This window comes from Zophobas morio, unplaced genomic scaffold, assembly GCF_036711695.1.
Source record: "Zophobas morio isolate AGI-343-1 ecotype UQ-CSIRO unplaced genomic scaffold, CSIRO_AGI_Zmor_V1 ptg000005l, whole genome shotgun sequence".
Taxonomy (NCBI): Eukaryota; Metazoa; Arthropoda; class Insecta; order Coleoptera; family Tenebrionidae; genus Zophobas; species Zophobas morio.
Genome location: NW_026972110.1, coordinates 9,767,863 through 9,782,435, shown reverse-complemented (window position 1 = coordinate 9,782,435; position 14,573 = coordinate 9,767,863). Strand labels below are relative to the sequence as shown.

Genomic DNA, 14,573 nt, shown 5'->3' with positions numbered 1-14,573 from the left:
TATGTACAATCTGGACAACTATTCCAAGGCATTTGATCGTGTGGATCATGCATTGCTCTTATAGAATTTTTTAGAATGTTTTAAAATCTGCTTGCACTAATTGTATTATATTTCACTGAAAGATCTTTTTATATTCGTTATAAGGAGCACAAATCAACGTCATTCTTACAGCAGTCGGGAGTGTAGCAGGGCCCCGCACTGGGACCTTTGTTTTTGTCATTTTTGTTAATGACTTACATCATATAAACGTATTCGAATCCGGTATTTGGTGGTAAGTTTTAAATTTATCACTGTATTAAAAAAAAATCTGTTGCCTTAAATGAAAACAATATGTTAATGTAATGGGTGTTAATGTAAAGGTAAATGTATTTTGGTAATAATGAATATCGTCTTTAATTATTCATTTGAAAATAGGCTTACCAAACGAACCGACACTACCAAAGATTTTGGGACTTCTCTCTTGAAAATTGTAAAAATTTTGCTAGCTACAGTCGTGTACCGACTTAGTCGTACTGTCAAACAACTACTTGCTTTTTCTAAGTTGACTTGTAATTTTATTGTAGATCCGTTAACCAACTTACAATAATTCAAAGACACAGCACATCACCATAAAGACGATCCGCATCATTGGATTGCTCATTATTTCATTCCAAATTTCCAAGCTATGTCTGCAGCGGCTCCGAAGTTGTGAGGGATTCTGTTGACTTTAAACTATTGACTATCGAATTTAACCCCTTTTAAACGAGGTACAGTGTCACTTCATACAGAAAATGAAACAATTTTCTCACTACGAACTTAAACATTAGAAGCTTCCGTTTATGAGTATACGTATGAAGTAAATTTCCTACAGATTTATGGTAGGTGCATAGATTTTTGGCAAAACTTATTGTCCATGTAATCCTCACTCATGAGTAATTCATCATTTTCCAGGGGATAATTTTTAAAGTCAATGAAAGTAGGTAAGTAAGAAATGAAGATTTTTTTATGGGGGAAAGAATATACACTATCTATATTTAATGGCCGAAAGTAGCGTTAATTTTATAGAATTTAACATAACATTTATCCCCACGGCAAGGAAAACAGAAAATATTTGTCGTTTTGTCGCGGGGAATTGCATTCATTAAATTCCCTAATGTAAGATCAAAATTCGCAAACTTGCAAGTATCAAATGGGCAAAAGACACTAAAAAAGCGAAAGCACCGGAAGCTAAATGCAGTTCAAGTCTCGAGGTGCCTCCGGTCGTGCTACCAGTGTGATCTACGAATGTTCTCCAAAGCGAATCGCTGCCCGAATTTCTACTGAATTTTGAATAAAGCTAATAAAGAATGAAAGAAAAATGTACTGAAATCCGGAAGTTATACTTGAATTATCTTTGTTCTCGTGCTACGACCTTAATGTATTATTACGAAGTAAACTCATACACCGCCCCGGTACGACGCCTATGGGTTTTCTAGTATGTAATGAGTTTTACCCACACCCAAATAAATAATTTTGTTATTAGTGTCTAAATGTTCTTCTCTATATTTTATATATTAAATTCCCATTATTTCATAGCCGAACATTCGAAACAAGTAACTAGTCAGCAACCAAAATTAGCCATTCGTCATGTGGACCTTATTACAATATTTTCTTAACTTACTCTCGGGACGTAATAATGTGACAGTGACATTGGGATATAATTAATAATATTCTATAGATTGAATTTAAATCGGTAAAAAAAAATTTCTTGATGATATCCCCTAAAATGCAGCAGTACTATAACTCACGCATGGGGTAGCTGTTGCGGTTAAAGGAAAACAAGACACGTCATCCGAATAGTTTAACATAATCAGCACTGCACATCAATAATTGCTTATAAATAGTTCTCTTAACAAATAAAACTCGATGTGTGTTAAGTTTAAGTTTAGTATCAAGTCGACCAGTGTTTGTGATAACACTTTGCTTATGTTCATTTTACTCCAGCGAGTATAATCATTTCCTCTTCGTCACATTTCTCCTTGGATAAGTTTTTGTGCACATCTTTCATAACCAACAATGGCCGAAAAACCAGCAGAATTCCAAATCTTGGACAGCAATACCCAATTCACCGTCGACCTATACAACGTTTTGAAGGAAACATCACCAGGAAATATGATCTTCTCTCCTATCAGCATTCATGCTGTTCTTTCCATGGCATATCAAGGTGCCCTGGGTACAACTGCTGAAAATTTTGCTTCTACATTGAAAATACCTGATGCTAAAATTGCTAGAAAAGGTTACAATACTGTGATGAACCGCCTGAATTCCGTTCCCAACGTTTCACTTTTGATGGCCAACAAAATTTATCTTATGGAAGGATATAAGCTTTCGCCGGACTTTAGCGACGCTGTTATTAAAAATTTCCTATCTGAAGTGCAGTTACTTAATTTTAGTGCGAGTGAGATAGCTGCTGCCACTATTAACGTTTGGGTTGAAGAGAAAACAAAAGAAAAAATCAAAAATTTAGTCATCGGAGAGGATTTGGACGAACTCACACGATTAGTGCTTATAAATGCTATTTACTTCAAGGGCAATTGGAAGCATAAATTTAACAAGAAAAACACCAAAACGGAACCGTTCTATCTTAATGATATAGATTCGGTAAATGTGCAAATGATGCATATCGAGAGAGAACTCCATTATAAATCTGTTAAAGAGTTGGAAGCTCAAATTATAGAACTGCCTTACACTAATAACAACCTAAGCATGGTCATTATTTTGCCCTTCAAGAGAGATGGAATTGCCGAATTGGAAAAGAAGCTGGCTGGTGTAAATTTAACTGAATTCACAAATGGGATGTATACTAAAGAAGTTACCGTCGCTTTGCCAAGATTCAAAATTGAACAAACCATTGATTTAAAGGATTCTTTAATTAAGGTATATGTAACTTTCAAGAATTATCTCTAGTTTTGAAGTGCGATAATTTTTTTTTTTTTTTGTTATTCAGCTTGGATTTGGAGAAATATTTAGTTCTGCAGCTAATTTCAACGCCATGATTACTTCAAAGGAGTCTCTATGTGTAAGCAAAGTAATACAGAAAGTTTTTATTGAAGTAAATGAAGAAGGGACTGAGGCAGCAGCAGCTACTGGTAAGTTTTTCATTTTTGTATGTTATTGTTGGGTCTGTTAGTGAACAACGGAAGTTTTAAAGATAAAATAATAAAAGTTACTGTTTAGCAGTAGCAACCTCTTTCACAAAACTAAAATTATCTGTGTCCCAAATATCGAGATACATGCATATCTTCATCATGTTACTTAAAAGAACAAAATGAATATCGTAAATATCTTCCGGAAAGAATGTTTTATTTAAAGTGTATCACTTTTGAATTTCGTAACGTTGACCATTAGCATACTTGTACTGTAAAGATTTCACCGTACTCCTTTTCATTACAGAAGTAATACATACTTCATGGCATCAATTAAAAGAAACGTCATATAAGCTTTTTCATATCTTTGCACTATTAACCGCCCCAGTCTCGGATACATCTCCATCTGCGAATGTTCCGAATTTACTTTTATCACAATTCACCATTAAAGATCACAAAAATTCAAAACTGAATCGTTAATGTTTATTTATGTTCTTGAGCCATCTATACACAAAATCTGATGTTTTCCAACAAAACATACTGTTAAAAATAAAAATTTTAAAATGAAAATTTAAAATAAGGTAAATTATTTGTGCGCTTTCAGAAAAAAAATATACAAAACACGTAACGGAAGTTATTCTGCTGGACTCAGGAGCTGTACTCAGCCTTACGGTTTCGTACTCTCAATATGCTCCTTCGTCCAATACCTAAAATATAACTTTCATGAATGTCATGTAAATATTTAGATAACTAGAGTATTTTTTATTTCAGGATCGATGCTCACGAAGTGTTCGTACTGTGAAGATGAATATTACTTCATTGCTAATCATCCGTTTATTTTATTTTTGACGGAAAAATCGATGGGTCAACGAAATATTTTATTTACTGGAAAAATAACAAACCCCCAACTTTAAGAATATATTTATATTTTCTGTGGAACTACTATGTACTTTAACATAAAAAATAAATATCTATACTATTTTTTACGTTTGCTTTATGGAACATATAATCTAAATTTTGTTGTTTTCAATTTTAGGTCTCATATTCACATATGTGTATTGACGTTACTAGATAATATTATACTCGAATTGTAACAACTTACGTATACATTCTTTAACAGTTTTTTAAACGACTTCGTCTGACATGAGACAATTACGCTTAATTATATATTTTATCTTTACCATTTTGACTGGTATCACGGAGTATAATGTTAAAATGTATTTTTTTCATAATAAAATTTTACGATGTCATCAACTTTTTAGGAAATACATACAGGGTTGCTAGAATGTATAGACACGGTTAAATATCTTGAGAACCAATTGTACAAATCAACTGAAATTAGGTATAGGAGTACAAAAAGTTATGCTCTAATTACTCGTGGAAAAAGTTTTTTTTGCTTCATTTGTTTTCGAGATGCACGACCAACTTGATTTTTTTTTAAATGGCACTACCATATAATTAATTAATGCACGTTTAAATAGAGTAGACAGTAGCACAGTCATACTTTCTTTTGATTGAAATGGCAAATGATAAGCCCAACCAAGTCAAAGATGCAACCCAAATTCGTTATAACCTCACATATCACTGATAAACTGACATTTGACAGCTTTCGAAATTGTCAGAAGCACGGTTTCCAAGGCAATGTGACGTCACGTGGCTGGTGCAAAGCACCCACGGAGTAGCATACCGTGTCTTCTTGTACAAAGATGTTGGGTAGTTTGTTGTTCACTCAGTTTTGTTTGCCATTACACCATCGTGAATATATGCATCCCGTTACTTTAATCACGATTGTTTTCTGTACTTATTTAATTAGTTTTGATTTCATTTTTAGAAGCTAGAGAGGGTTTCCGCAGCTGGGAAATAAGTCCGTCTATTTATCTCTTAATAATGGAGGAATAAACAATTTTTGTTCTCCACTTTAAAAGTGACTTTCTTGCCAAATTATATTATAAGTCCGACGTTACAAGGCTGAATTTTTTTTTTCAATTAGTAGATCTTCGAATGCTTTAGAAATGTATTCTAGGTGGCAATCTCAATTCTGGCGGAATCATGGTTACTGGTGAAACCCATTGTATATTATTATAGGCAAAACCTACTGTCCATGCACTCATGATCATGAATAATAAAGAATATGAATTATTTTAATCTGTTTTACTTTATTTAAAGCAGCGTTAATTTTATACAGTTCACATTAACCTAGCTTCTGAGCTATTGCATTTTGTAGTCGATTATGATTATACTGACCGCTTCTACATTGATATAATAGATATACATAATACATACATTATGTATCATGAATTCATGACATTAATATCCACTGCAACAAATTAATCAATACGACGTCATTTTGGCTGCGTATATGGGACAGTGTAAATAGCTTTTTGTTGAACTATTTATTAACCTTGATGTTCCCAACATGCGGCAGTGTTACGCCCACGCTAAATAAAAAAACACGTCATGGAAAATCAATTGCACACTAAATTTTTTTATTTTTCACCGAACATCGATGCAGATATTTTGCCAGTACGAAAATTTAAAAGTAACTATACTTAAAAATAGTTCGCTTGGTAGTTGAAAAACGATGCGTGACATGCTTGAGTTTAGTAGCAAGTCAGTGATGTTTGCGGTAAAACTCTTGTTGTGTTTATTTTAATCTTACACCAATTTAGCAATTTCTTATTTGTTACATTTCTCTTTCGAATAGTTTCCCTGAACATTTCGTTTACCAAGAACAATGGCGGATAAAACAGCAGAACTCGATATCTTGTGCAGCAATAGCAAATTCACCGTCAACCTATACAACGTTTTGATCGAAACATCGCCAGGAAATATAATCTTCTCTCCTATCAGCATTCACGCTGTTCTTTCCATGGCCTACCAAGGTGCGCAAGGTACAACTGCTGAAAAATTTGCTTCTACATTAAAAATACCTGAAGCTAAAACTGCTAAAGAAGGTTACAATGTTGTGATGAACCGCCTAAATTCTATTCCCAACGTTACACTTTTAATGGCTAATAAAGTTTACCTTATGGAGCGATACAAGCTTTTACCAGACTTTAGCGACGCTGTCACTAAAAATTTCTTATCTGAAGTACAATTACTTAATTTTGGTGCAAATGAGGCAGCTGCTGCAACTATTAACGTTTGGGTTGAAGAGAAAACAAAAGAAAAAATCAAAAATTTAATCAGCAAAGACAATTTAGGCGATTTCACCCGTTTAGTCCTTGTAAACGCTATCTATTTCAAGGGCAACTGGATGCATGAATTTGACAAAGAAGACACTAGAACTGAACCATTCTATCTCAATGATGTAGATTCAGTAGATGTGGAAATGATGCATATGACGAGGAAATTCCACTATAAAGGTGTTAGAGAGTTGGGAGCTCAAATTTTAGAATTACCTTACACTAATGACAATCTTAGTATGGTCATTATTTTGCCCTTTACAGGAAAGCAAATTGCCGAAGTGGAAAAGAACTTGGCAACGGTAGACTTAACTGAAATCACAAATAAAATGATGTACATTGAAATTACCGTTGCCTTGCCAAGATTCAAAATCGAACAAACCATTGACTTAGAAGATTCTTTAACCAAGGTAATATACAATTTCTGTTAATAGTTGCGGTATTATACAAAACATATGTTCAGTTTTTTTATTTTTCAGCTTGGACTTGGAGATATATTTAATCCATCTAAAGCAAATTTCAGTGGCATGATTACGTCACAAGAATCACTATATGTGAGCAAAGTTATACAGAAAGCTTTTATTGAAGTAAATGAAGAAGGCGCTGAGGCAGCTGCAGCGACTGGTAAGTTTTTATTACAGTGTTGTTTTTTCCTACACATAGAAATATTTTGTTTAGACGGTGAATGTGTTCTAATTGTTGTTTTTGTTTGCTCAATATGTTCTTTACTTACTTTTTTCAGTATATTTAATATTCATGTTTCAAAACCGTTGTAGAAAAGGTAGAGGTAGCTATAGACCCATCTATGTGGTATTTTACGAGTGTTAGAACAGAGTTTAACACATGGCAGTGTCGTGAGTCGCCAAACGTCAAAACAATATTTAAAAAATATAGCTAAATCAGAAAATATATTTCTTTGTTGTGTACTCCTTTTTGATGTTTGGAAGTTGGTCACCTTACTATTACACGGACCAGAAATAATTTTGGGAAAAAGGTGTTTGAAGAAGTTGTTGTCCGTTTCATATAATTTGTATAAGTAATAATATTTATATTAAATAACTCACCGATCAAATGAGTTCTAAACATTTTTCCTGAAAGTTAATTACGCTCCATACATTTTCTTGATAACCCCTTTGAACACCTATTATTTGAAAGTTAATATTTTTTTTTTGTTACAGCAATGATGATCGTGCCTGAGTGTTGCATAGAAGGCCCAAATATGACATTCACTGCTGATCATCCGTTTGTTTTTATGTTGTTGGAAAAATCCAGTGGGAAACCAAATATTTTATTTACTGGAAAAATAACAAATCCACAACTTTAAGAATCAAGTTGTCTTTTTTTTATAACAGAAGAAACTAATTATTAATTAAGGTGGATAATAAATATGTATTACTGAGACCTACTAATTTACACACCTCTGTGCACTTAATCTAACCACCTTTATCATTGACTTATCCCGATAAAATCGACGCAGCAAATTTCCTTTTTAAAAACGTGAAAAGTTGCTTAAATTTTAATTCCAACCAATCATTGGTATTTAGGTGCACATTGATTTGTCTTACTTTGAGCTGAAGATTCTATATAGCCTTCCGACACATTTTCAAATTTCCAACCACCAGATTTTCAACACCATTGTCTACCAACAAAGTTGCTGATGTTCTTCTCATTCTGTGCCCTGTATAGAATTTAGCATCAAAAAGCTTCAAATAGGTTGCAAGTATTTTGTCTACACTATTTTTCCTACTGGTTGAGTTGAGCACTTTTTGCTTTTATACAAAATAAAAAAACGGCTATCTTGCGTTTTGTATGTTTTACATTTGTAACTGCTCCTTCATCTCGAATATCACCTATTTACAAATTTAAGAGATTTTGACATCTCAACTCCAGCAATTTCATCTGAAGCTTCTGTTATGAACAGCATATCCGTTATGATGAATAAGTGAATTTGATTTAATTTTTGACGACCAGAGATCAGACTTTAAGGTTTCAGAGACTTCAGAATAGTTAACCAGCAACACATCTTCAAAACAAATATCCCTAATACCTTTTTCCTCATACCACTTCAGAAATTGTTGGTAACCCCTTTTATACCCATTTTTCGATTTCTTCGGGAGCAAATTGGACGTTACATCCAAAAATTATTATTGTCCATATAATCCTACACAAATAATGAATTTTAAATTAAATATAAATGAGCACTAAAGTAATTATGTGATACTGAAAAATATACACTATCTTTTTCAGTTAATTTTAAAAAACTGGAACTTATCTGACTACGTACTGATACAAAACTCTACATGATGCTTGCACATTGATTCGTAATGCAACAGGTTAATTCATAATACGTTATGTTGGTTGCATACAAGGATCAACACGAACAATAAGTTTTCCTGCTGAATTGTTAACCTTGATGATGTTTCCCAAAATGCAGCAGTATTTCCTGCACGCCGGAGTTAGTAGTTGTCACACGAGTACTTGAAAACAAAACACGTCATAGGAATACTATTAAACAATCAACATTGCTCACCAAAGTTTACTTTTTTTCACCGAACGTTCATCTAGATATTTTGCCAGTACGAGAACTCAGAAAGTAACTGCTACCTAAAAATAGTTCGCTAAAAACGATTTGTGAAATATTTGAGTTTAGTAACACGTCGGCTAGTGTTTGTGGTAAAACTCTTCTTGTATTTACTTTCCTGTAACTGAACATAACCATTTCTTTTTTACCTTTCTGTTTGGAATAGTTTTCTTGCGCGTTCCCATTAGCACCAAAAATGGCTGAAAAAACAGCAGAACTCGAAGTCTTGGACAGCAGTAGCCAATTCACCACCAACTTATACAACGTTTTGGCCGAAACATCGCCAGGAAATATAATTTTTTCTCCTATCAGCGTTCATGCTGTTCTTTCCATGGCTTACCAGGGCGCTCAAGGTACAACTGCTCAAAAGTTTGCTTCCACATTGAAAATACCTGAAGCTAAAGTTGCTAGAGATGGTTACAATGTGATAATGAACCACCTGAATTCTGTTCCCAACGTTACACTTTTGATGGCTAATAAAGTTTACCTTATGGAGGGTCATACGCTTTTACCAGACTTCAGCGACGCTGTCACTAAAAGCTTTCTATCTGAAGTGCAGTTACTTAATTTTGGTGCGAATGAAGCAGCCGCTGTAACTATCAACTCTTGGGTTGAAGAGAAAACAAACGAAAAAATCAAAGATTTAGTAAAGAAACAGGATTTAAGTGAATCCACACGTTTAGTACTTGTAAACGCTATCCATTTCAAAGGCAACTGGATGCATAAATTTAACAAGGAAGCCACCACAATGGAACCATTCTATCTCAATGATAAAGATTCAGTAGATGTGCAAATGATGCATATGAAGAGGAAGTTCCACTATAAAGCTGTTAAAGAATTGGAAGCTGAAATTCTAGAGATACCTTACACTAATGACAACCTCAGCATGGTCATTATTTTGCCCTTCAAAAGAGATCAAATTCTGGAATTGGAAAAGAAGCTGGCTACGGTAAACTTTACTGAAATCATAAACAAGCTGTGGAACATTGAAGTTACTGTTGCCTTGCCAAGATTCAAAATTGAACAAACAATTGATTTACAAGATTCTTTAACTAAGGTAATACAGTTTTCACGAAATGTCAGTAATTTTCATATATAAAATAAATACTTGTGATTTTTTCCATTATTTAGGTTGGACTGGGTGAAATATTTACTCCTGCAGCTAATTTCAGTGGCATGATTACGTCAAAAGAGCCACTATATGTGAGCAAAGTTATACAGAAAGCTTTTATTGAAGTAAATGAAGAAGGGGCTGAGGCAGCAGCAGCTACTGGTAAGTTCTTTCATCAAGTTGATTTTATGCTATTTTTGTTGTTTTTTATTAAAAATATATTTAGTGTACATGTTTCAAAAGCGATACCTTTAAAGAAAGTCTTTCCAAAGCTAAAGTAGTCATGGACTCATTTACGAGGTGATACTTACTTTACATATTAGAGCAGATTTTAGCACATCAGTTATGCAAGGTATATTCAGTGAGTCAATTTGGAGCATAGTAATAAAGTACCCGATTATTTGAAGTATCGTAAACAGCGTGAGAAAACAACTTGCAGAAGTTCTCGAATCCTACTTCATATATTTTATCCAAAGTATATTTAAATAAATTAGTGACTGATAAATCAAGTTTCAAAAGTTTTTTCCTGAAAATTAATTGTTTTCTTTTGCGATAACCCCTTTGAAATTACCCGTATACATTTATTTCTTGAGATTTGAGATATTTTTTTATTACAGTAATGATGATAATGACTGAGAGTCTTGTGAGAGGCCCAGACATCTCCTTCACTGCTGATCATCCGTTTGTTTTCATGTTGCTGGAAAAATCCACTGCAAAACCAAATATTTTATTTACTGGAAAAATAACAAACCCGCAACCTTAAGAACTGAGTTATTTTTTCTATGAAACAGAAGAATTGATCAAAATCGAGAATAAAATGTTTATATCGTTTCCTTTTGTTTGATTTCGCTTGTGACATAAATATAAGATGTCAAACGTCAACCAGCAAACCGCAAGTGCTTACGCTTCTCCCATCCAAAAAATAATCCATCTATAAATAGAAAATCAACGTTTAATTTTTATATTTTGTTATCAAAAATAGGACATCTGTTTTAACAATTCTTTTAATTTTCTATTCTTCGCTCTTCGCTACGTTTTCTTCTATCAAAAAAGCAACGCCATCTTGATGACTTTTTCAACTGAACACCCGTTGTAAGAAATAAGGAAGAGTGGTTGTAGTCGTATACCCCAATAAATATTTCTGTTTTAAATGTAAATTTTTATTTTAATCTCCAAATAAAATGATTATTAAATACTATGTCGAAGTGACATACGAGTATACTGAAAATCAAATGTTAAGTTTGATGTGAAGTAATAATTAAATTTAATTTAATTTCCAACGCGTCTTATTTCGTACAACTAAATATATTTAACAATGCTACACTACATTTTGTAGACAATTATTCTTTTGTCTAAAGTTAAATACAAACGTCAGTTCATTGAAATAAATGAGATATAATTCTCGCAGTTTTATATTTTGTTGTATTTTTGCTAAAACGTGTTATGAATATAACTTTCCACTCGTTCATGACGACTGCATCATTTTCCAAGATACGTATTGAGTTCTAGTGAACCAAGTTAATCGATAATACGTTACATTCACTGTATACAAGAAAGCGCAGAAATCGTTTCCTTCCTAACTGGTAACCTTGGCGAGGTCTCGCAAAATTTAGATACTTGCTCTTGCTCCACAGACCTCTATTAAGGTCACATTATTAACTTCGTTGTGTGGGTCACACCAAAACAAAACACGTCATGCGCATAGTATTAATCAAAACAACATTACTCACTACACATTTTTAATTTTTACCAAACATCAGTCGAGTACTTACTGTGCCAATATAATATTTAGAAAGTAAAAATAGTTCGCTTAATAAAACTGGAGGGTGTTATGTTTCACGTTAGTAAAAGGCCGCCCAATGTGTTCTACCTTAAACTCTTCATATATTTGTTTTATTGCTGTGACACTGATTCCCTCCTTAATCACATTTATTTTTGGAACAGTTTTCTTGTGCATTTAATGGTCAATTCACATTCACAAATGTTTTGGCCGGTACATCGCCAGGAAATATAAAATTCTCTCCAATGAGTTGTTCGGCCCATACCTTATCAAGTTATCATCGTGCCCGGTGTACAACCACAGTATAGATATATAACTAACGTTATATATCTACACCAAGAACAAAGGATTTTGAACCTCATGTCATTACTGTACACGTTAGTTCTATATCTGTACTGTGGTACAACTGCTAAAAAGTTTGCGTCCACATTGAAAATACCTGAAGATGAAATTGTTGGAGGATGTTACAATGTTGTAACAAACCACTTCAACTCTCTTGCCAACATTAGACTTTTGATGGCTAATAAAATTTACCTTCAGCGTAAATTTTTTAGTTCAGCGATGCTGTCACTAAAAATTTCCTATCTTAAGTACAGTTACTTAATTTTAGTGCAAGTGAGGCAGCTGCTACAGCTATTAATAATTGGGTCAGCGAGAAAACAAAACAAAAAATCAAGAATTTAGTCAACAAAAAGAGGATTTAGATGAATTCACACGATTAGTGCTTGAAGACGCTATCTATTTCAAAGGCAGTTGGATACACAAATTTGACAAGCAAAACACCAAAACGAGACTAACAACGTAGACTGAGTGCATGTGGAAATGATGCATATGAGGAGGAAATTCCCTTACAAAGATGTCAGAGAGTCGGAAGCTACAATTTATTTAGAATTACCTTACACCAATGACAACTTCCTTAGCACAATTATTATTTTGCCCTTCGAAAGAAATGGAATTGTCCAATTAGAAAAAAACTGGCTACCGTGGAACATTGAAGTTACCATGGCCTTGCTAAAATTCAAAATTGAACAAATCATTGATTTAAAAAAAAAACTCGTAGTTTTCATGAATTGTCACTATCTTTGAGTTTTGGGTAGATAAGCTTGATAAGCTTGGAATAGAAGAAATATTTAGCCCAGCAGCTAATTTCGGTGGCATGACTACTTCAAAAAAATATTTGTACTCGTATGTAAGCAAAGTTATACAGAAACTTTTAATTGAAGTAAATAAAGAAGGGGCTGAATCGACAGAAGCTTGTTATATTATATTCCTTCTTCAACGTCAAAATCAATTGTTTTGATTGTGAATGTATTGTTTGTTTTTTTCTCATTGTAAATTTTCTTCCAATTTTTTTGTTTATTAACCTTTTCAGCATATTTAATATATTGTAATACTCAAACATTTTTCTATTTGAAGAAAGTGTTTCTACAACGAATGTTACTGTGGACCCATCTGTGTCCTGTTCTACGCTTAAATCACTCCAGGATATTTTCAATGGTACAGAAGGAGTTTTAAACATAAAATCTTATTAAAGCTACTTTTTGACAGTAATGGCCTTTAATTGAACTTGAAGCTTCGGTTGCCTGGCTATTTTTTTTTTTTTGGCTCTGAATAAATATTTTAAAAGATCAGTCACTAATAAGTAGGTATGTAATATAATATGTATAAATTATGCTCGCCCGTGAATTAAGTTGCAAATGTTTTTTCCTGAAAATTAAATTATTTTCTTTTAAGTTTTGGGATGACGCCTTTGAAAGTTTATCTATACATTTATTAGTTGAGGCGTTGAAAGCTGATACATTTTTCTAATTGCAGCAATGATGTTTGAGACTTATAGTTGTGTGGTGGGCCCAGATATTTTCTTCACTGCTGACCATCCGTTCATTTTAATGTTGTTGGAAAGATCTTCTGGAAGACCCAATATTTTGTTTACTGGAAAAATCATAAACCCGCAGCTTTAGGCATCGATTTTTTTTTTTTTTTTGGAACAGAAGAATGTAGTTAAGTTAGGAAATAAACGTCTATATTATTTACTCCTGTTTCATACACTTTTTGTATAAATCCATTTAATTTAGTTTTTAGTGTTTCGTTTTAAAATAAAATATGGTGACGTCACCAAATATTCAGTTGTAATTTTAAAAAAATTCCATACAATATTCCTTATATTATAGTTTAACAGTTATTAAAAAAAATCGTTCTAACTTAAGACAACAGCACTAAATTATAGGAGATACAAACAATAATAGGGGCGGTTGACCCGTCAGCCACAGGCGGCTTTGGTTCCAACCTCGGTAACGGAAAAATAGAACCTGTCCTGCTCGACCGTTCTGATCTGTTAAAAGGAATAATGTAAACCATGAAGTTGACGTTGTGATCGTCAACAAAATGGTGAACCCATGTAAGAAGTGTAAGTATAAGTAGGTACTTTCAGCTTTCAGAACAAGCTGGTTTTACTGTATCTCACTTCTGACAAAAAGTGACAACCTTTCCCATGCATTCCGAAACTTTCATAAATAATTGAGGTATGTATTGGTTTTTAAAGATAACATGATGCTTCACCAAAATTTTAAAAAGATAAACTATTTTTTGAAAAAAAAAAACTTCCCTTTTGTTATAAAAAGAAAGTTGTGGACAAGTACATTCTAAAAATCTATTGGAAACTCCATAAGATCCGAAGGTGCAACACCTCTTTAGCAAGGAGAACCAACTTTTTATAGGAGCACCGGACCCCTATGTGTAAAAGGCGAACGTAATTTGTGACGAACGGAAATTAACAAAAAAATGTAGACTCTAATTCTCGTAGAAGGAAAAA

At 33.2% G+C, this 14,573-nt stretch overlaps 2 protein-coding genes across 7 annotated transcripts in view; both read left to right on the top strand.

Moving 5' to 3' along the window:
- The window catches only part of LOC135122652 (leukocyte elastase inhibitor-like), a 49,091-nt gene extending 35,273 nt beyond the window's left edge, over positions 1–13,818 (top strand). Inside the window, exons 1-4 of one of the 6 annotated variants that reach the window (XM_064046973.1) lie at positions 8,717–8,962; positions 9,037–9,927; positions 10,002–10,143; positions 10,599–10,812. In XM_064046973.1, the coding sequence (XP_063903043.1) occupies positions 9,067–9,927; positions 10,002–10,143; positions 10,599–10,744 (1,149 nt within the window). In that variant the 5' untranslated portion in view covers positions 8,717–8,962; positions 9,037–9,066 and the 3' untranslated portion in view covers positions 10,745–10,812. Of the gene's footprint in view, positions 1–1,942; positions 2,896–2,965; positions 3,108–8,716; positions 9,928–10,001; positions 10,144–10,598; positions 10,813–13,576 lie in introns of those variants that run through there. The other 5 variants (XM_064046977.1, XM_064046972.1, XM_064046971.1 and 2 more) reach the window with 5 other exon arrangements.
- LOC135122651 (leukocyte elastase inhibitor-like) lies at positions 5,650–8,058 on the top strand. The gene is made up of 3 exons (XM_064046970.1): positions 5,650–6,699; positions 6,769–6,913; positions 7,468–8,058. Exons 1-3 carry the CDS (start codon positions 5,839–5,841, stop codon positions 7,611–7,613), a joined length of 1,152 nt encoding a protein of 383 aa, XP_063903040.1. The 5' UTR covers positions 5,650–5,838; the 3' UTR covers positions 7,614–8,058.
- Positions 13,819–14,573: the final 755 nt, after the last annotated feature.